Below are 20,986 nucleotides of genomic sequence, written 5' to 3'. Positions count from 1 at the left end.
CATTCGTATGCAACATTTTAAGATAGCGTTCTGCGTGTCGTATGAAATTAAAGCCTGTCAATTAACATTGTAGTTCAAACCGCAACCTCTGCCAAAAGTGTGTTCAGCGTTTAGAATATAAAGCTTAATCAAGGCAATACCATTTACAGAGCACTGCTGAGACCGCTTGTTTTTATCAAGTGGTTAGCTTTCTGTTGTTTTCTAAAAATATTAAGATATATTTAGAGACCATAGCCTAATAACAAATAGTACCACCAGAATCGTTCTGAAATCAGACTGATGTTTTTGAAAAATTATCATAAAGTTAAATGAAATCAAATTAATTATTTATCCCCATCTAAATAGATATGTTAAGTTAGATTTTCCTTACCTGAACGAAATGACTGGGATTATAAAACCTGGGTGTTCCTGTCTTCAGAAATGGTTGATCTCTCCAATAATATCCCTGAGACATGCCATTAAATACAGTGGCTAAGTTTCACTTTGACAGATATGGGAGTGGCTAAGACAGGGGGGTTGTGGTTTTCCTAAAAATCATGTGTGTTATGGGGTGGGGGGAGCTGGAGCCAGCAAGATATATGCCCCTGTTGTTCCTGATGCGTCCAGTAGGGGGAGGCTGTACAGTAAGTGAGTACAGTAAGTCAGTTAAATCAGTGTTTCCCAACCTTTTTTCAGTCACGGCACCCTTTGAACATTTTCAAAAATGTGGCACCTTACACTAGTGTTGTCACTACTTTGATATGATACCTTGAAATGTATCAAGTATCAAGGTATTATATATTTAACATCTAAACAGCTGAAAGCAGACGAGAGATTAGCACTGACTCCATGCAAGATATTCCAGTCTCTATGGCGCTTTTCCACTGCATGGTACGGCTCGGTACGGCTCGGTACGGTTCGGCACGGCACGGTTCGCTTTAGCTCGGTATGTTTTTCCACTGCAGTTAGTACCGCTTCAAAGTGGGTGGGATTATAGACTGATCGTTATAGTTGGAGTATAGTCGGATAGTTTCGCAATAGTAGTAGAACTTTATAGACATGTGAAAGTCTGTTGTTTAATCATACTGTCACGAACTGCTCCGAGACACGAAGGTTGAGATCCAAATGCAGCTTTATTAAGGGATAATCCAAAGAACAGGCAAGGTCAAACACAGGCAGGCAGTCCAAACAAAACAGGCAGGGGTCAGAGGCAAAAGAGTAATCCAGGGAACAGGGCAAGAAATCCAAAACCAAGAGACATGAAAACCGGGAGAATGCTCAGAATTGCAGTGTGACACTAAAACAAAACTTTGCACATACGTTGTTTCCATGTGGATCAATAAAATAGCAAACCAAATTTGTTCCCATAACTTCAGCATCATCAAATTAAGTTATCTTAAAATGTTCACGTTCGACATAGTCGACGTTCCCTCCTTCAGGGAATGGGGGTTGCATACGCAACCGAGACGTTACTTGACATGATTGAATTTATTATTATTAAAAAAAAAAGTTGTCACATCACTAGCCAGCTAATTAGTTAAGCTAATGAGCAATAGAACATATGAGCCTGATAAATGCCAAGTCTGCTCCATATTTTTGGACATTGGAGACCATGTGCATACAACAAACTCAGCTTCTTGAGTGTTTATAACATATCATAATGCATTTCAATAAAATTGCAATAATTTATGTAAATTATAAATAAAATTATCAACTGAAGAAAAATTATCTAAAAAAAACAACAACAAAAAACAGACCAGATCAGACACACTGATATTCATCAATGCAATATGAGAAACTACCAGGATATTTCAGGACACACTGAAGGAGTTTGCTGGAAAAGCAGCTTTTCCTGGAAAACTTGACATACCGTGAAAGTTCAAATAAACAGTTTCCAGACAAGTAAAGACAAGATGAACCTGATAGTTTCGCAATAGTAGAACATTATAGAGATGTGTAAGTCTGTTGTTCCTTGTAAACTCATATTGAAACTAAACTCTTGGGAAAATAAACGGAGCATATAAATATGAGCAGTATTTCAGTCAGAGCGAATCCCTCTTCAGACGCTCTTCACTCGCTCCAGGTGGGCAAGAATATTCATACTTCTTTATTTATAGCAAATTATGATCATATTCCTATTACACACAGATGGATATATATTTTAATTGTTTATTTATTTCACTAGTGTAGTATTTAGAAATGATGCGACTTCATTAAAACTGACTAAATCTCACAAAATGTTGTGCATGAATTCATTTACTAAATTTATCAGTTCATAATAAACATTTTAATTAAAAGAGATAAACTAATAGGATATTTTCAAAAACAACGAGTTGGAAAGAACACTGATTTTGAAACCGTACAGTCAGTGTGTGGTTTTAATTCAGCGAGTGAAATAAAGATTTATAACTTTTGAATTGTAGATGTTTTTCTCATGGTGATTTTTCTCCTCTTCTCTGAGGGTTTGACAGATCTGAACACACACACACACACACACACACACACACACACACACACACACACACACACACACACACACACACACTGGTGACCTTATCAACACGACAGCCATCGGCACTGATCCTAAACAAACCCAACTCCATACTGACATGATCCTTCGGATAAGATGTAAACCCGATGTCCTGACTGAGGTCTGACTGACCTGAGGTCATTAAAAATCCCATGGCACTTCTCGTAAAGAGTAGGGGTGTAACCCCGGTGTCCTGGCCACATTCCCTCCAATGGCCCTTACCAATCATGGCCTCCTAATAATCCCCATCCACTGAACTGGCTCCATCACTCTCTCTCTTCTCCACCTATAGCTGGTGTGTGTGTGAGCGCACTGGCGCCGTTGTCTAAACTTAAAAAAAAGTAACTTTTATTGTTATAATTGTGATTTCATTATATGTAGATATGAATCTAACTGGAAAAACTTGTGAAAAGATGTCTTTTAATTTGAAACGTTTAGTACGTTTGGAGCTCTGCAGCCATATACTGGTTAAAGGGATTTTTTTTTTTTTTTTTACTTTTAAAACAGTATTTTCCAAAATTTGGCCAAAAATCATACACTAAACCATGTCAAATTATCCATGTTATCCCCATGAATGAAAGTTAGAAATGTGGGTATTTTTTTTTTTCTTTTGGGAGAATTTTTCTTTTCTTTTTTTGAACATTTTGTGGAGTAAAAATGTCCAAATGTGGAGTAAAAACATTAATAAGCTGAGTAAAATTACATTTGTTTAAAATATATATATTGTTACAAAATTACATTTTGTTGCCTGGGGTCTTTCAGAGCCCGACTGTAAACCGCAAATGAACAGCGCACAAGGGTTAAAGTTGTGGAACATAGTGCAGAACAAAGTGCAGCCGTAACAGGGCATTGTGTATCAAAAAGTTAAATGAAAATAAATAAATACAAATTGTTTTATGGTGCTTAATTTAACCCCTTGTTTGGGTCTTAAATATAGACACCTTCTACCTTATTTTGTTTATTCTCAGGTTAGGTAAAGTCAGTCGAATTCGTTCTAAACAATAAGTATATAAATTTCCATACTTACAATTCAGTCGAAAGACTGCTCTGTGGTTTAATTCAGCTCAATATTTAGTAAAACAGAAACTTAAGGCAGGCGAGCTTCTTAATTTCAATTATATGTATTTTTTATTATATACAGGTTAACTAGTTTACATAAACGGTATTAATATATAAAATAAAAATAAAAGTAAATCAAAACCAAATAATTTGCAAGCTTTCATCTTCATGAGGCGCAATGGCAAGGCATCTAACACCGGAGAGGCCGTCCTTGGTGAATCAGCGTCTGACTTTGACATTCAATACTTTTTATAGTCCACACGCCCTCCGCACAGATTCAGTCCTTTACAGACAATCTGTCCAATCCGAAGTCTTGAACTGTCCTCCATTCTGGAAACCCCCTTGTAACTCCATATATAAAGCTCTTTCCTTTGTTCTCCTTTGCTTGCTGTTCTGGACCCTCTGCCTTTCTCCTGTGTATCATGCTCCTCATCAAACGGGTTATGCTTGCCATTTCTACTTTGCTAAGATACATGCTTTTTACTGCTTAGTGTTACTTCTATCTACTGATTAAATGTTTTACTATGAGTACATCATTGTCGTTTCTTGCATGCATTACTACAATAAAAGGTTATTACAAAAACAAGTTGTGATGTCTTTCTTAATAAAACAGATTCATAATAAAGACTTTTATAACACAAGTTGTGGTGTCCTTCTTAATAAAACAGATTCTCAATAAAGACTTTTACAAAACCAGTTGCAGTGTCTTTCTTATACAACACTCTTTCTTACTAAATCATAAACTTGGTTAATAACATACATAAGCTTATACATGAAAGTCATTGGTTAATACAGAATAAATTGCATATATATTCCACTTACAAAGTTACAATTGTGGATAATATCATATCAGCCTATATATATGAGGCATTATAAGAGAATAAATTGCATGTTCACCTAACAATATATATATATATATATATATACATACACAAAAGTTCAGTTCATTCTAGTTATATATGTATACTGTATATATAAACCCTGAGTAAAACTCTTGCTACACTCTTGAATTCTGGTTGATTATGAGAAACATATTCAATATTTAGATATAAAAAATAAAAATAGCAAAAACATTTTTCTTTTTCTTCACTCATGCTCATGGATAAATCAGTAAGATGTTGCATGAGTCTTTAACTGGAATCATATCTATATCTTTAAACTATTTAAATCATTGTCTATTTCTCTGTCTCTTGCCAATTTATATATTTTTTAAATTCCTCTCTTGTTTTTTCTATTTCCTTCTGGACATTGCAAAGCTCATTGTGTGTTTTCCTCATGTGAGCGATGGATTTGAGGACTTTGGAATAGACCTTCTCTGGATCATCTACTTTTCCCTTTCTCATCTGGTGAATGTCTACAGCATCCATCACTATGAAGGCGACGTCATCTATGACTATTAGTCCATCCAGCAAACCTGAGCCTGCTTCTGCTGCCACTCATCCAACTCTTGCAGTCTGAGCAACAATTCTGCTAACATTTGCCAACAGACCTAAATTGATGAGTTGTGCGCCACAAAAAACGTATCTTTTGTCTACATTGCATGCCATTTGTACATTGTCAACAGCCGAGTTGCTGAGAAAATCCCTGAACATTGTAATTTTTCTCAGTACCTTTCTCAGTGTATTCAGTGGTGTGAAAATTGGTTCGCTTACAGATTCATACTTCTGCTGAATTTGTTCAAGGCTCTCTCTGAATGATTTTTGTTGTACTGTATCAGTAATGTTGGATGCAGCACCTGTTACACCACCTGCAACTCCAACACCAATCCCAACAACAGTTACAATCAGAGACGCTCCAAGAGTGAACGGTGCCAAAATTGCCCCAACCAATGCAGTGATTCCTCCAGCTGCCCCGATCACTGAACCTGTCAGACTCCCCGCTGTGGCTCTGAGATGCGCAGACTCCATCGAATCTGTTATTTTCCCCCACTCACTTACTAAAACCTCAATGTCTTTATTGTGCTTGTCGTAGGCCTTATTAAAGGCATTGATGGACTTCATCAACCTTTGCTCAAGTGCTTCTGGAATTCTCTTATTTCTGTCTACTGCTTCTTTCAGGAATGGTTTTGCTAGAATCTCATCAGCTGATGGTCTGTCTTTAGGGTCACGGCTGAGCATTTGTCTGATCAACTCCCTCAGTTCCTCTGAGTATCTCTCTGAGATGGGAGGGGGGGTTCCTGTCATGCTGAGAGCATATAGTGTGTGACGCTGTATGATATTTGCCTGTGGAGGAAAAAAATCAGAAAAAAAATCATTTGGTTACTGTCAGCAGAGGTTGAAGAAAAAACTGAAATAAATTATCTCAAGAACAGCAAGAGAAAATGTGTTAAGATGCTGTAGGCTGATTGATGACGAGAACATAATCATCATATAGTGTCTTAATTTACTGATATTATGTCTGAGTTTTATATGGGTGATATATTATTAGTTTTGTTTTATTGTTGTGTTCTACAGCAAGAGTCCAGCACAGTTTGTGACGGTTCAATGAGTGGTTGTGCAGTGAGTGCTTGTGTGTTTGTCCCCGAGTTACAGGCTGATTGCTGGAGGGCGTGGCTTTACACCTGAACCAGATCATGGTACTTTAAAAGACAGTGGGTCAAACAGAGAGGTAGACGATGGCTCGCTGGTGTTGTTGCGGCTCTGGAGGCTTCCAGAGAGCTGACGGGACGTGTGGGCTACGGGAGATCACAGCCGCTTCGGAGATCTGATCTGATGTGATATACTTTCCCCTGATGACGATATTTTGATTTGGACTTCTCGTTATGTTTGGTTGAACTGATATCACTTGAGCTTGCTACTTAGTACATGCTGACACACTGACTAACACTTACTGATCTCTAGACATTTCATGTTTATTACTTTATTTTAAATAAATCTTATTGTTTACGCAGTGGTTGTGTGGCGTCTCCCTTACTTTGTTGCGATCTTTGAGAAGAATCGTAACAAGTTTAATCAGAACATCTGAATGAGTTTTAAAACACAATTTACACATTTTGAATTCCTGAAAGTTTTTCTCACACACCGACATCAAGATTCAGTGTATGAGTCTCAACAATGATGACATGCTTAATGGTGCAATGCATTCTGGGAGCCATGGGTGAGTTTTATATTATTCTCCCAGAATGCATTGTGGCATGAAGCATGTCACCATTGTTGAGATTCACAGTGTTACTAAAATCATTCATTCATTCTCCTGAGATCAGCAAACAAGCCTTCTTTGTGAGGAGTACAACTGTTAGTCAATAAAAAGCCAACATTATTTGATCTCATTTTGTCTCGCTGTTCTCATCATAAACAGATACAGCAGCCAGACAAATACTGATGTTAAAAAGTCAAGAGTCAAACTGCCTAACTAAAGCACATACTGATCACAATAATGGAGGAAACAAACCAACTATTATTTTTAATAAAACATCAACATCTAAACCTCTGTTAATTCTCAATACAAACTTCTGCAGACGTGTGACAGAAATAAAGTAAATCTGGTTAGTAATAAGTGAAGCTGGTAATGCTGTTTGTGGAGTTGTTTAATTTTTGAAACAATTAAAAACAATTAAACAAAAAATATTTTTTGATCACCACATATCATCATTCATATTGTGATATACGATTTTGGTCATATCATCCACTCCTATCATTGTTGAGAGTTTTGAATATTTATTTAATATATTATATTCATATTTAAAGCAACACTAAGGAACTTTTCTTCTTCGGTCGCCCTGCAGGTTGGAAGCGGAATTGTCCATTACGCTGTCGTAAATAATTTCGCCGCCCACAGCCTACCATCGCACACGCTCGCTGTTTATCTAGCACCGGCTTTGGAATGAACGATGTCCACAGACAAGGTAGAGTATGTTGCATGATTTCATGAAAGTATGATGTATTGCGACATCTGAAACGAAGAAAAACTAAATAATGACTATTCATAGATGCCACCTACATCACTACCAAATAGAACGCCGCTATATTTCCGATCCTTATTTGTTACCCCCAGTTTTCTTTTGTCCATTATTATCTGCCCCAGACTTGCCCCAAATGACCTTCCAAGATATACAGTGGGTACGGAAAGTATTCAGACAACCTTAAATTGTTCACTCTTTGTTATATTGCAGCCATTTGCTAAAATCATTTATGTTCATTTTTTTTCCTCATTATTGTACACACAGCACCCCATACTGACAGAAAAACACAGAATTGTTGACATTTTTGCACATTTATTAAAAAAGAAAAAACTGAAATATCACATGGTCCTAAGTATTCAGACCCTTTGCTGTGACACTCATATATTTAACTCAGGTGCTGTCCATTTCTTCTGATCATCCTTGAGATGGTTCTACACCTTCATTTGAGTCCAGCTGTGTTTGATTATACTGATTGGACTTGATTAAGAAAGCCACACACCTGTCTATATAAGACCTTACAGCTCACAGTGCATGTCAGAGCAAATGAGAATCATGAGGTCAAAGGAACTGTCTGAAGAGCTCAGAGACAGAATTGTGGCAAGGCACAGATCTGGCCAAGGTTACAAAAAAATATTTCTGCTGCACTTAAGGTTCCTAAGAGCACAGTGGCCTCCATAATCCTTAAATGGAAGACGTTTGGGACGACCAAAACCCTTCCTAGAGCTGGCCGTCCGGCCAAACTGAGCTATTGGGGGAGAAGAGCCTTGGTGAGAGAGGTAAAGAAGAACCCAAAGATCACTGTGGCTGAGCTCCAGAGATGCAGTCGGGAGATGGGAGAAAGTTGTAGTAAGTCAACCATCACTGCAGCCATCCACCAGCTTTATGGCAGAGTGGCCCAACGGAAGCCTCTCCTCAGTGCAAGACACATGAAAGCACACCTGAAGGACTCCAAGATGGTGATAAATAAGATTCTCTGGTCTGATGAGACCAAGATAGAACTTTTTGGCCTTAATTCTAAGCGGTATGTGTGGAGAAAACCAGGCACTGCTCATCACCTGTCCAATACAGTCTCAACAGTGAAGTATGGTGGTGGCAGCATCATGCTGTGGGGGTGTTTTTCAGCTGCAGGGACAGGACGACTGGTTGCAATCGAGGGAAAGATGAATGCGGCCAAGTACAGGGATATCCTGGACGAAAACCTTCTCCAGAGTGCTCTGGACCTCAGACTGGGCCGAAGGTTCACCTTCCAACAAGACAATGACCCTAAGCACACAGCTAAAATAACGAAGGAGTGGCTTCACAACAACTCCGTGACTGTTCTTGAATGGCCCAGCCAGAGCCCTGACTTAACCCTCTGAGGTCGAGAAACGCGCCGACGCGTTTTGCTGGATTTTTTTCACATAGCAGCAACATAAACGTAAATTACTCCGTCATTTATCGTTATACAGAAAAAAGAAATATAAAAAAATAATCTGTGATATTTCTACTTTTGTATGTGTCCACTTACAATCAAATCAAAACATTGTGCTTTTGTAAAATAAAGAAAATAAACAGGGTGTGCGTTCTGCCTCTCCGTCGCGGTGAACTTTTTTTTCTTGAGCACGTCTATAAACTGAAACAAAACTCAGCGAATCCTTCTCACACATTTATGAGCCATATACCTTTATACACATTTAAGTGTGTACTTTTAAATGATCGGATTCAAACTGAAAACAAATATTCTCTGTTTAAGTAATTTGTATAAAACCAACAGGATGTCCAGTATCTCAAACGCTTGCTAATTACTTTTTAATTCGACACGCCCACTCGCGCAAAAGAGATTCACATGCAAATCTCCACATGGAACGCGAACGCCCTCGTTACCTCAAACACAAAACACCAAAACACTTCACAAGTCTCTGCTTTTCGTCGAGTTTAGAAGACACGTCTGAGCTTACATTGGATTTACCCCCAGAAGAAGAAGAACGCGATTTGAAGACAAGAAAGATGTAAGGTAAGAAATTCTTACTTATTAGTTTATGGTATTGTTGCATAAACTTCACATTGCAGTTGAACTGTTGCTAGATATATGGTTCTGACTGAACGGTGTAATTGTTTTTAACTAGGTACCCTTTAAATTATATGTTTGTATTTACTTAAGTTAAACAAAATGTCTTGTATATGTATAGTCTATGTATAGAGATTTGTTGTGTAGTATGTACATTTTTGTCCTGTCTTTTTAAATGTTTTTTTCTTTGCAACTTTTTGGCCGCCTATCTTGGCCAGGACTCCCTGGGAGAAGAGTTACTGTAACTCAATGGGACTTTTCCTGGTTAAATAAAGGTAAAAAAAATAAAAAAATAAATATTAGATTTAGGTAGGTAGGCTATTAACTAACAGACAGACAGACATATTCAAAACAACCCCAAATCTAACTAACTTACTTACCATGATAAAGTGCTTTAACATTTAAACAGATCCAACAAATAAAATGAAGAAAAAACATTATCTGTCGATATCTGTCTGTTTAATGTTGGGCATTGAGAGTATAATGGAAATATAATTAACCACAAACCAACATGAGACTTCAAGTCTTTTAAATAAATGATTCTCTCTTCTATCCTTTTCTTTTGGTATAGAATAAAATACCAGTTCGGGGTTCCTCTTTCGGCTGTTGTTGCAGCCAACTGCACAACATATTGCAGGCATTACTGAGACTGTGTCAGAGTTCTGTCCAGTGGCGGTTCTAGAGGGGGGGCCGGGGGGGCCAGTGCCCCCGTGTCACCAAGCTTGGCCCCCCCTCTGGCCCCCCTAAATTTGGAATCGTAAAATCACACCAAACAACTGCGCATTTTATCAGTTGCGGCGCCTTCATCTATAGGCTACACTGCAGCACGACGTATATTCACATCAAATGTTAACGCAGAGGAACGGGACACTGCAGTTCACAAAAGTTCATTATTTGCATGTGCTTTAAAGCCTTGCCGGTTAAACATGTCATTCGCTGCTGATGCGCTGTTCAAACATGCGCTTTACTGAGCGCGTACACTCGACGCGCACATGCACTAAAAGCCTGTTAATGGACTAAGTTATCTTTTGAGTCTTATATTGTGCTAATACTGTCAAATACAGACAATGTTTACATAAACAAAGTTGGTTATGTCTAAAGTGAAAGCAAACAGAGAAAATTAATTAAAATCTGCTTGTCATATGCGTGTATATTAGACGCGTCGCGTGCAGTTCTTAAAGAGACAGTAGCCCTAATAATAAACATGCGGCCGCTTGTCCTTAAAGAGATAGTTCACCCAAAACCAAACAGTTGCTGGTCCCCATTGACTTCCATACATAGTAGGAAAAAATATACTATGGAAGTCACAGGGGTACATCAACTGTTTGGTTACTCACATTCTTTCAAATAACGTTTATTTTCAACAGAAGAAAGAAACTTATTCAGGTTTAAAACAACTTAAGAGAGTAAATTAGCTCGATGGTGTTTTAAGCCCCCAATGGCTCCTTAGAGGCAGCTAACCCTACCCTCAACCTTAAACCTACCCATCCCCTCGCTGCCTGGAAGGCGCCATTGGGGGCATAAAACACCAAACACCGTAAAGGATGACTTTTTGGGGGGAGAACTATCCCTTTAATGTTAATAAAACAACAAAACACACAGAGGAAATCATTCACTGCTCTTGACTGAGAACTTTAAGTCTGTTGTGTTTTATTTTCATATTTGTTCATTTAATTACTTTCTTCAATTCTACTGTTAAATACACCTATAGCTGAAAAAATAAAGCACTGTTTATTTCATTTGTATATTAAGTTGTGTATGTGTAATATGTATCTCTGTTCTTAATTTTTATAACAAAGAAAATAGTGACAAAGATTTTTATTTTCGCCACTTTGGCCTAAATGTCTGCCATTCTTTTTTATTTTATATTTTGTTACCTATATTTTGTTACCTATAAGGCTTTGCTTTTAAAATAGGGACATTAGTTTGGCTGTAATGCTCAGTCACATGCAAAATAGTAAAACCAACATGAAATAAGAATCATGATAAAATCGTGATTTTCCTGAAAAAAAAATAAAAAAAATTGTGATATGATATTATTGCCATATCGCCCACCCCAGGTGTAAAAAAGTGCCTAGATGTGCTTAGATGCTAAAAATGTGTTATTATTGATCATTATATCACACTACAATTAAACATAATGAAACATTCATTTGAATTGAAATTGTTTTATTAGCTTAGCTAATATAATTTATTAGCTTTTTCTAGAGATTGCAGTCATGCATGACATGGTGAAAAATGACTTGAAATAATACTGAAAATAGGTTAAGATGAATGTTAAAGGTGTGCCCCCTAAAAGCACAAGTGGCCCCTGCCTGGCCCCCCCAGTTACTGTGGTCTAGAACCGCCACTGGTTCTGTCACTTCTGTTTGGGTTACATCTTGGGTTGATGACCGAGCTCTGGCATTCCCGGTCTGTCATGCGTTGTGTATAGTCTGGTTTGTTGTGAGCACATGGCTTGTCATGTTTTTCCTTGTGCCATGTGCTCTCCTGTCAATTGTCTAGCCCCTCCCATCTTGTTACCTGATTGTTGATTAATTTGCCCCACCTGCCTTTCTCGTTACCCTCTTTTGTTTGCTTCCTATTTAGTCTCCCTGTGTTTGCAGTCCTGTGCTGGTTTGTTGTTCTATGTTCCCTTGTGTTTTTGGTTATGCCAGATGCCTGTCTTGGTTTCCCCTACGGGAGGATTTTTTGTTGTAGTTTTGTTTTATTTGTATTACTTATTAAAAATCCTTCTCTTCCTGCACATGAATCCTCGCTTTACTTTTTGACCTGCCGTGACAGACCGTCGGTTGTAAAGATGGCGGCGCAAAGCTACAGTGATGTCATGTGACCCGAACGAATTGTAACGCTTGAGGTAAAGCAAGTCAGATTTGTAGTTTTATGTCTCATTCAAACTACAGAAACGCGACCCGGTTTGGCAAACTTGCATAGTGTGGTTATAGCAGATATAGGGCCGCAAAGCAAATCCAGAAGTGTCTTTCACCCGACTTGATGAACCACTGATACGATTTTGGAAACATTATTTTAAGGTAAAAAAAAATGTTCCTTAGTGTTGCTTTAATTTCAATATATTTGAAAATCAAGGAAGCCTTTTATTCAGTTACCATGAAAAAGCACTGTGCTCTGTGTTTGTAGATTATAAAGGTAATTGAAACAGACCCATTATATTTTTGTAATTTGCATCTGTATGATTTAATATAGGACTTTTTGAAAGAAAAATACTCACCCACACATCAAGCATGCAGAGATCATGAAGCAACCATCCAAATGACCATATGTCACTAAAAAAGATGATGCATGACAATGAAAATGAAGTATACTGTACTCAATTGATAATTTAAAGTGTTTTTTTTAGACAATTAAAATAGTCAACCTTCATGTAAAGAACTTAAGGGAATTGTAACTTAACATTTTAACAAGCATTTTATAATGCTGAACAGAATAATTTGTTAAATACATTAAATTGTCCAAAAGCATACCTCTTGTAATTATATTTCTTCTGATAAACTTCTGGGCTGATGTAGAGCTTTGCACCCACAACTGATTTAGCATAATCATCAGCTCTGCAGAGGAAAAACAATGTAAACTCAAATCTATAAAAGTCCAGGGCTCTTGGTTTTGGCCAATAATTTTATCCATCACTAGATCATATTTTTGTTATTAGTTCACCTGTCCAATGCCTTTGAGCATCCAAAATCTCCTAGATTGATGTAACCATCTTCAGTCAGAAAGATATTCTACAATGACAACAGAAATCTCATAAATCTTACAGATTTGACTTGATATGAGATATGATTAATTGAGCTTTATCAGTGCATATACCTGAGGTTTAATATCTCTATGAATTTTCTTTTCATAGAGATACTGCAGAGCCAGACAAATCTGAACCAGCCAGTCAAGGATCTGCGCACATGGAGAAATCCCAATGTGTGAGTGAGTGTGTGTTTTTTAATAAAGTAAATATTGTTTCATTTTAATTGTAAAAATATAAAAGTTTTCTGTGATTGGTGTTAGATTATAATATTTATTAATTATATTAAAACAATAGATATCTGTGCAATGTCCCCATTTAGACAGCTAAATAAGTGTGTGTTTTATGGGTCATATACTAAATCATGTTTTTAAATCAAAAAGTTTGGAAAGTTTTATGTGAGGGTTGTTTAAAGGACAGAGAATAGAATATACAGAATGTCTGCATAAGAAACTCACCTGTTTTTCTTCAAAAACACCTTTCTGTTTTTTCATACATTTTGAAAGATCACCTCCTTCACAATACTCCATCACAATATAAATTCTTCCGGCGTCTTTATCTAAATAAATTAACATCCAGTCAGACAAAATTTTAACTCATAGTGTATTAACAGAGCTTCATTTTCAGACAGCTATAGGCAACACATGTTTTTGTTTGATAATCATTTAGCATATATATATATATATATATATATATATATATATATATTTTTTTTTTTTTTTATTAATCGCAAGAAAAGAAATGTTTTTGTACGTTTTTAAAATATTTTACGATGTGATCATTTCACGGTTAATCAAATTAATGTAGAAACAACATAAAGACAGTATATTTTACTTTTACTTGTTTAATGGCATATTTTTATGAATGAAGGCCAGTATCACTGATATTAATACAGCTACTGATGTCTCAAGGAAATAGATATGTCTTTCCTCTCCTTCACTCATATTGTCAGCAACAACAATCAGAATGGAGCAGATACCTGTTTTGGGCCGAGTATGCCCAGAATTCCCTTGTCAAGCCCGCAACTGGTATAACTCCTTCAAGTGTATCCTGGGTTTCCAACCTCCACTCTTCCCATGGTCAGGTGAACCGACTGAGTTACCTTCTGTCACCGAATGGCTACAAAGGAGCGAGGAGGTTTGGGATCAAGCACACACTCATCTACTTCATGCCGTCAGACGTCAAGAACATCAAGCCAATCGTCACCGTCGTCCTGCTCCTGAGTATCACCCCGGCCAATGGGTTTGGCTTTCCACCAGAGACCTAAGACTCCGACTTCCATGTCGCAAAGTCCCCGGTATGTTGGCCCGTTTCAAATTGTTAGACAAATTTCTCCGGGATCATTTCAATTAGACCTGCCCGTTAATTACCGTATTTCTCCTACATTCCATGTATCTCTTCTGAAACGTGCCGGTGGTCCGAGAGGAGAGCTGGAGGAGCGAGCCACATCTCAGACTCCCCATCCATCCTGGTCGACGCCCGGGGAAACATTCTCCAGTATCTAGTCGACTGGGAGGGGTTCTGTCCGGATGAGCAATCCTGGGTCAACTCTGGAGATATCCTTGACCCCACACTCCCTGAGGAGTTTCACCGGATGCACCCGGAAAAACGGGCCCCTTGACCTCGTGAAAGACCCCGGCGTCGTTTACCTCCTCACGTCAGGAGCCGCTCGCAGGGGGAGGGATCTGTTACAGAGCAGGATCCCGTACCACTTCCTCTCCACCACCGGAGGGATCCGTCTCCAGGAATATTAACTACCCTTACGAACACAAAATCCCATCATGCCTTTCAACTGGGACTGACTGCGCAACACCCCTGCACCTCATTCACACACATAAAAGCCACTTCCACACACCACTTCTCTGCGAAGTCTTGATTTGCCCCGGCCATCATTTCTGAGCGTTTACTACCTGTGTTTGTTTTTTGGATTTTGACCTTGGACTGTTTATCATTGCCGATCTTTCTTTGCCTGCCCCGACCTTCTGCCTGTCTTCCTGGTTTGACTTTGCCTTGTCTTCGTTGCCCTGTTTGCTGTTGTTCACCCTGCCTGTCTTTGATTAATCTATGCACTGCATAAACTGTAAATTAAATAATTAATCCTTATTTAAGCTACAAAAGTTCTTTAGTCAAGAGCAGTGAGTAATTTTCTCTGTTCCCTTTGTTCTTTGATTAACTTTACTGACAGAAAGCTTTATTGGCTGCTGTCCCTTTAAGACCAGCCACTGCTGCATGTGACGTGGATCTCACACGTGGCTCATTCTTTCACAACTCTTTACTTTTATCTTAGACTTTATTTAACTCATTTGTGACCGCGTGAATAAGGATTGTGTACGGGCTGGGGCGTGTATTTATTTTGCTCTATAAATAGTGCAAAGGTTAGTAGACAGCGTAACTTCCTGACGTTTTGACAGTGCCGGCCCGAGCCTTTTGGGGGCCCTAAGCAGAATTTGATTTGGGGGCCCCCTCCCACCGCGCAGAGTCACCTGTGCTTGACGATTATTGACACAATGTCACGCTATAATGTTACATTATAAATTAATACAATGAGGTTATGTATTAATAAAAAATAAATACTTAATAAAAAATAGATACTTAAAAAAGTTTTAACTTTTTCTTTACTCTTTTACTAACTCTTGGAAACTTCTGAAAACAAACTGTCACAAAACATATTAAAAAAAAATATTTGCAAAATATCCTCCAACGTTTTGCAACACTTTGCAGTTTGAATGATGTCTTGTATGAACATGACGGAGTATGTTTTTATGTTTCCACTGTTCGATCGCGCCCGCGACTCACACACACACAAACACACACAACATATTCCAGCTTTGTAATCTTCCATTGTGATGTTTCCAAGCACATTTTTGCGCGTGTGAAGAGGATGATTTTTTTTCCGTCGATATTGGAACGTGAGTGAAGTACAAAGCCTATGATAAAGAATAGTTTACCATCCAAATCCATCGCGAATGTTGAAACATTTTGATTCTAATGAGAGAGATACGTGAGCCCAACGCCGCTTACTTTCACTTTCGCTTTAAATTATTTCGTTTTGGCTTGTTTATAGTTATTTTTTTATTCTTGTTCTGTTCTGAATATCATTACATTTAAAGGATAAATCATTGATCAAATCAAATTTTTGTGACATGGCTTAACATTACATTACCGTGACTTTGCGCACAAATTGTCTATGCACGCGAGGTTATGCGCATGACTCAAACACTGGCAGACACAGCAGCAGTTGTTAGGCAGGTATATTGATCATGAAATCAGAATTTTCTTGTCTTGAATTATTAATCCTTTCATGCATTTATGTCACTTGTTTAAGTTAATTAATATGTAAAAAAAAAAAAAAAAAAACTCGATTTGGGGCCCCCTGGTGGCGAGGGGGCCCCAAGCAGCCGCTTAGTTCGCTTATGCCTCGGGCCGGCCCTGCGTTTTGACCTTTTCCGTCTCCTTCCGGTGTTGTGACCCCGAAGCGCCATAGCGAGGTGTGAGTGTGGCATTTGCTGTAATAGTTTGTACAAAGATGTTTAGTTTATTTACATTGTTTATTCTGTGTTAAACGCACAGAGGAAATCCTCGATACAAGAGTGTGAGTGCGTGGGCGGTTAATGTGGTTATTGTCGAGTTGTGGATGCCATGTTTAGCCTAGAGCAACGAGCTGTATCACACAGTCTATTCCACTCTTGGATTACGGCAGAGGTGTGTGTGTGAGTGTGTTAGATTGTTAGGTTCGTCATATTGATAACAATTTATGTATAATTATTGGGTTGTCTAAACAATTGTGTATTTTGAATGTTTATGACGCTGTATGGGATTTGCGTCGTGACAAGTGGTTTATATTTCAGATATTAATTTAGTTTGTTTTGTATTTACATTTACATTTTGTCATTTAGCAGACGCTTTTATCCAAAGCGACTTACAAATTAGGACAAAATTAAGCGAGTCTTCATGAAGAGGCAAAAACAACAACAACAACGCAAGAAGTGCTCAAAATACGAAGTTCAGGTATTATACAGAGTAGCATAAGCCTGATAAGTGATGTTTCAAAGGGAAAGGATTTTTTTTTTTTTTTTTTTTTTTTTTTTTATAATAAGGTTAAGTGCTCACGGAAGAGATTGGTTTTCAGCTGTCTTTTGAATGTTGTCAGGGATTCTGCATTCCGGATGAGGGTGGGGAGAGCGTTCCACCAGCATGGAACTGTGAATGAGAATGTTCTGGAAAGTGATTTTGTGGCTTTCTGTGATGGAACCACGAGACGTCGCTCGTTGACCGATCGTAGGTGTCTGGTAGGGGTGTAGACTCGTAGGAGTGAGTGAAAGTAGGAGGGAGCTGAGCCTGTGATAGATCTGTAAGCAAGCGTCAATGCCTTGAACTTGATGCGAGCAGCGAGAGGTAGCCAGTGCAGAGAGATGAACAGAGGAGTGACGTGGGCCCTCTTGGTTGCACATGCTGGAAGTCCAGCCAGAAGAGCATTGCAGTAGTCAAGCCTAGAGATGACCAGGGCCTGGACGAGAAGTTGTGTTGCATGCTCAGTTAGGAAAGGCCTGATCTTCCTGATGTTGTGCAGTGCAAACCTGCATGATCGAGCTGTCTTTGAAATGTTATCTGTGAAGGTCAGCTGGTCATCAAACGTTACTCCAAGATTTCTGACCGACCTTGATGGGGTGATTAATGATGACTCTAGCTGGATGGTGAAGTCGTGCTGTAGAGATGGATTGGCAGGGAGGACGAGAAGCTCAGTCTTTGCCAGGTTGAGCTGCAGGTGATGTTCCTTCATCCATGTGGAGATGTCCGCCAGACAGCTTGAGACCCGTGCAGCTACTGGGGGATCATCTGGTTGAAATGAGAGGAAGAGCTGCGTGTCATCAGCATAGCAGTGGTAGGAAAAACCGTGTGCCTGTATGATGTGTCCCAGTGATGTGGTGTAGATGGAGAAGAGGAGGGGACCAAGAACTGAACCCTGGGGAACCCCTGTGGTCAGCTGATGTGCTCTGGATACCTCGCCTCTCCATGTGACCTTGAAGGACCTACCTGTGAGATAGGACTCAAACCAGTGGAGTCCTATTTATGTTTTGTTTTTACTTGACAGATCTTTCTTTGTGGAGTTCTATGCATATGGACCTCTGACATCTAGGCCCTGCTGTTTTGCTTATGATTTATTATTGTTGTACAACCAACCGCAGAGGTCTATGTAATGTGATGTGTAAAGGGGAGTTTTAATCCATATTTTATGTGTTTTAGGAGCCAGCCTGTGTGGGAGTACTTTCCTCTGGGGTCATCTGGGCCTTTCCTCTCTTCACTGCATGTGGCGTGAGATTTCCTGCACTGCATGGGTATTGATTTGGGAGTGTAGAATGATTTGTATTATTCACTACACTTTTCTTTAGAAGTGGTTGGTTAATGATCTGATGTGTGCGACAGAGAGAGCAGAGGCTGCAGACCCGTTTAATAACACGTTTCGGCGCCCATCGCTAAATAACGTTCATATCACAATGACACTGAAATTACAATTCATCTTTCAGCCCTACTAAAAAGACTCAAATGCAAATTAAGGCTAACTTTTACGTTCGGGTTGGAACATGCCTGCCATTAGCTAAATAAAAATGATTGATGCCTCCGCGCAGCGCGCACACGCAAAGCTGGGAATAGGGCGGAGCTAGATGGATTGTGAATTAAACCAATAACGTTACCCGTTTTCTGAACAAGCACGCTCCATCACTGGTTTTGTTTTAAAGGAGAAAAAAACATACACTGCTGGACTCGGTCGAGACCAATGACGAAGTCCGAGACAAGTCTGAGTGCAAATACCAATGAGTCCAAGACAATAGAAAAACGTTCTACTGATTCATAGCATGCAGTTATTATGAAGTTTTACCAAACGGTAATAGATTAAAGGAACATTACCATCCGTCTCTAAGAAAATTAAAACAAACACACCTTCAAAAGAATCCACATAGGAAACAATATATCCATGATTCAGAGACTCCATGATCTTGATTTCCTTCCTGACTGCGTGAAGACTGTTTTCCTGAGAGGAATATTTTTTTATTTTCGTTATATTTGTAGCAAAAAAATCACATAAATTTAAAAATGAAGCTTACATACACACATTGAAAAATAACATTTTAATAAACAAATTATAATGGCATATTAATGATTGTACTTACATCTCTGCAGTTGATCTCTTTGACCGCATAGGACACTCCCTCTTTGTTGGTCAGAAACACTTTTCCCGAGACCCCTTGTCCATATTCATCCATTACAGTGTGTCCATGTTTTTCTAACACTCCTAAAATCAAAGTTTAGAATTAGAAACAAAATGTCCCCAAATATTTTTAACGATAAATTTATTTTAAGATTTTTAACGATAATTAAAAATCATTTTTACGATATTTTTCATTTATAAAATTAAATTTTTTTTTTTTTTTTTTTTTTTTTAATTGACTTTGCTGAATTGACTCTGTGAACTTCAAATATGTGTAGCGCTGTCATTTTTTTGTCGGAGTCCAACAAATCATAAATCATTTTGAAGAAAATAATTAAGCTCAGAAGAGAGAATCATGATGCATCAAATAATTTTAGCACTTGAATTGTATGGATCAATCGATATTATATACACATACACTGGACTAAATTTAATATTAATTGCCCTTTAAACATGATTGTTTTCAAATAAATTTAGTACAAACACAAACTGTCATTTTCTGAGGGTGATTTGATGTTTAAAGCTGCTAACACAAAACTGATGTTGCTCAAATTCATCATGAAATGCACTTACTCTTACTGAATGAAGGAGGTAGTTCGATGCTCTTATTTGAGGAGTCACTGTCATCACTGTCATCACTGTCATCACTGTCATCACTGGCATCAGAGAGTTTGCGATAGTGATGCATCTTTAGGGGGGGGGGGGGAAATACATACTCTTAATGTGCATTATGAAATTCACATATAAAATATTGTTGAATGAGCCCCTTTAGTGTTCAGATAATAAAACTAAATAGTCTTTATGAATCTTAAATCTGTGGTAACTTGTTATTGAATTTCTGAGCATGACACATTACTGTTTATTTTCTTTGCACACTAAAAGTGTAACTTGAGGCTCACTCAGTGAAACCATTCACACATGCACCGAATCTTCAGACCAAGTCTGCAAAACTACAAGCACATTATACGCTTTACACTCAGTTTGCAATTGCACTTTTTGCAAAATGCTCTTCAGTATTTTATTTGCTTGTATTTTTGCTTTGGCTTTTCTGTAGCCTGCTTTGTGATGTTCAGAGTTTATTTTTATTTTTTATTTTTTTTGCCACCATTGTTGAGATTGAAATGCTGTTGTTAATTTTTTTTTTGGTGCATGACATGTTTAAATATCCATCATTATAACGGAGTGTTGTTGGAACTCTTGCTGTAGTTTCACAGTGGTGGTAAAGTCAAATTTAAGTCTGTTAATAATGTAACACTTTTGATAAGAGATTAAACACTGGATGAGATCAGTGAATCAAGTGAATATAATCTCTTCTTCTTTACTGCTGGTAAGCTGGTTCAAATCATACCTATCTGACCACTACCATTTTGTCTATTTAAATGGAGAAAAATCGATCATAACTCCAGTAAACTATGGAGTGCCGCAGGGATCTGTGTTAGGCCCTCTGTTATTTTCCATATATATGATGCCACTTGGAAATATTATAAGGAAACATGGAATTAGTTTCC

At 38.2% G+C, this 20,986-nt stretch overlaps 2 protein-coding genes and 1 long non-coding RNA gene across 10 annotated transcripts in view; 1 reads left to right on the top strand and 2 right to left on the bottom strand.

Moving 5' to 3' along the window:
• The window catches only part of LOC309492436 (uncharacterized protein), a 111,310-nt gene extending 110,860 nt beyond the window's left edge, over positions 1–450 (bottom strand). For 2 of the 3 annotated variants that reach the window (XM_082161409.1, XM_082161410.1), the window contains exon 1: positions 371–444. The gene's annotated coding sequence lies outside the window, so the exon portion shown is untranslated. Of the gene's footprint in view, positions 1–370 lie in introns of all 3 variants that reach the window. The other variant, XM_082161408.1, reaches the window with a different exon arrangement.
• LOC309492560 overlaps positions 1–20,986 on the top strand; it is a 292,953-nt gene that overhangs the window by 67,329 nt on the left and 204,638 nt on the right. The gene's annotated exons all lie outside the window — the stretch shown is intronic.
• LOC309492451 (serine/threonine-protein kinase Nek1-like) overlaps positions 4,642–20,986 on the bottom strand; it is a 133,316-nt gene continuing 116,971 nt past the window's right edge. For all 6 annotated transcript variants that reach the window (XM_082161438.1, XM_082161441.1, XM_082161439.1 and 3 more), the window contains 9 exons: positions 20,052–20,166; positions 19,441–19,562; positions 19,211–19,301; positions 13,729–13,829; positions 13,342–13,422; positions 13,189–13,256; positions 12,999–13,082; positions 12,746–12,800; positions 4,642–5,790 (listed from right to left, as the gene is read on the bottom strand). In XM_082161438.1, the coding sequence (XP_082017564.1) occupies positions 5,005–5,790; positions 12,746–12,800; positions 12,999–13,082; positions 13,189–13,256; positions 13,342–13,422; positions 13,729–13,829; positions 19,211–19,301; positions 19,441–19,562; positions 20,052–20,166 (1,503 nt within the window). In that variant the 3' untranslated portion in view covers positions 4,642–5,004. The remainder of the gene's footprint in view (positions 5,791–12,745; positions 12,801–12,998; positions 13,083–13,188; positions 13,257–13,341; positions 13,423–13,728; positions 13,830–19,210; positions 19,302–19,440; positions 19,563–20,051; positions 20,167–20,986) is intronic.

Source organism: Leuciscus leuciscus (genome assembly GCF_965113295.1).
Source record: "Leuciscus leuciscus genome assembly, chromosome: 2".
Lineage (NCBI taxonomy): Eukaryota > Metazoa > Chordata > Actinopteri > Cypriniformes > Leuciscidae > Leuciscus > Leuciscus leuciscus.
Note: the sequence above shows the minus strand (reverse complement) of the source record. Positions and strands in the feature narration are given on the sequence as shown.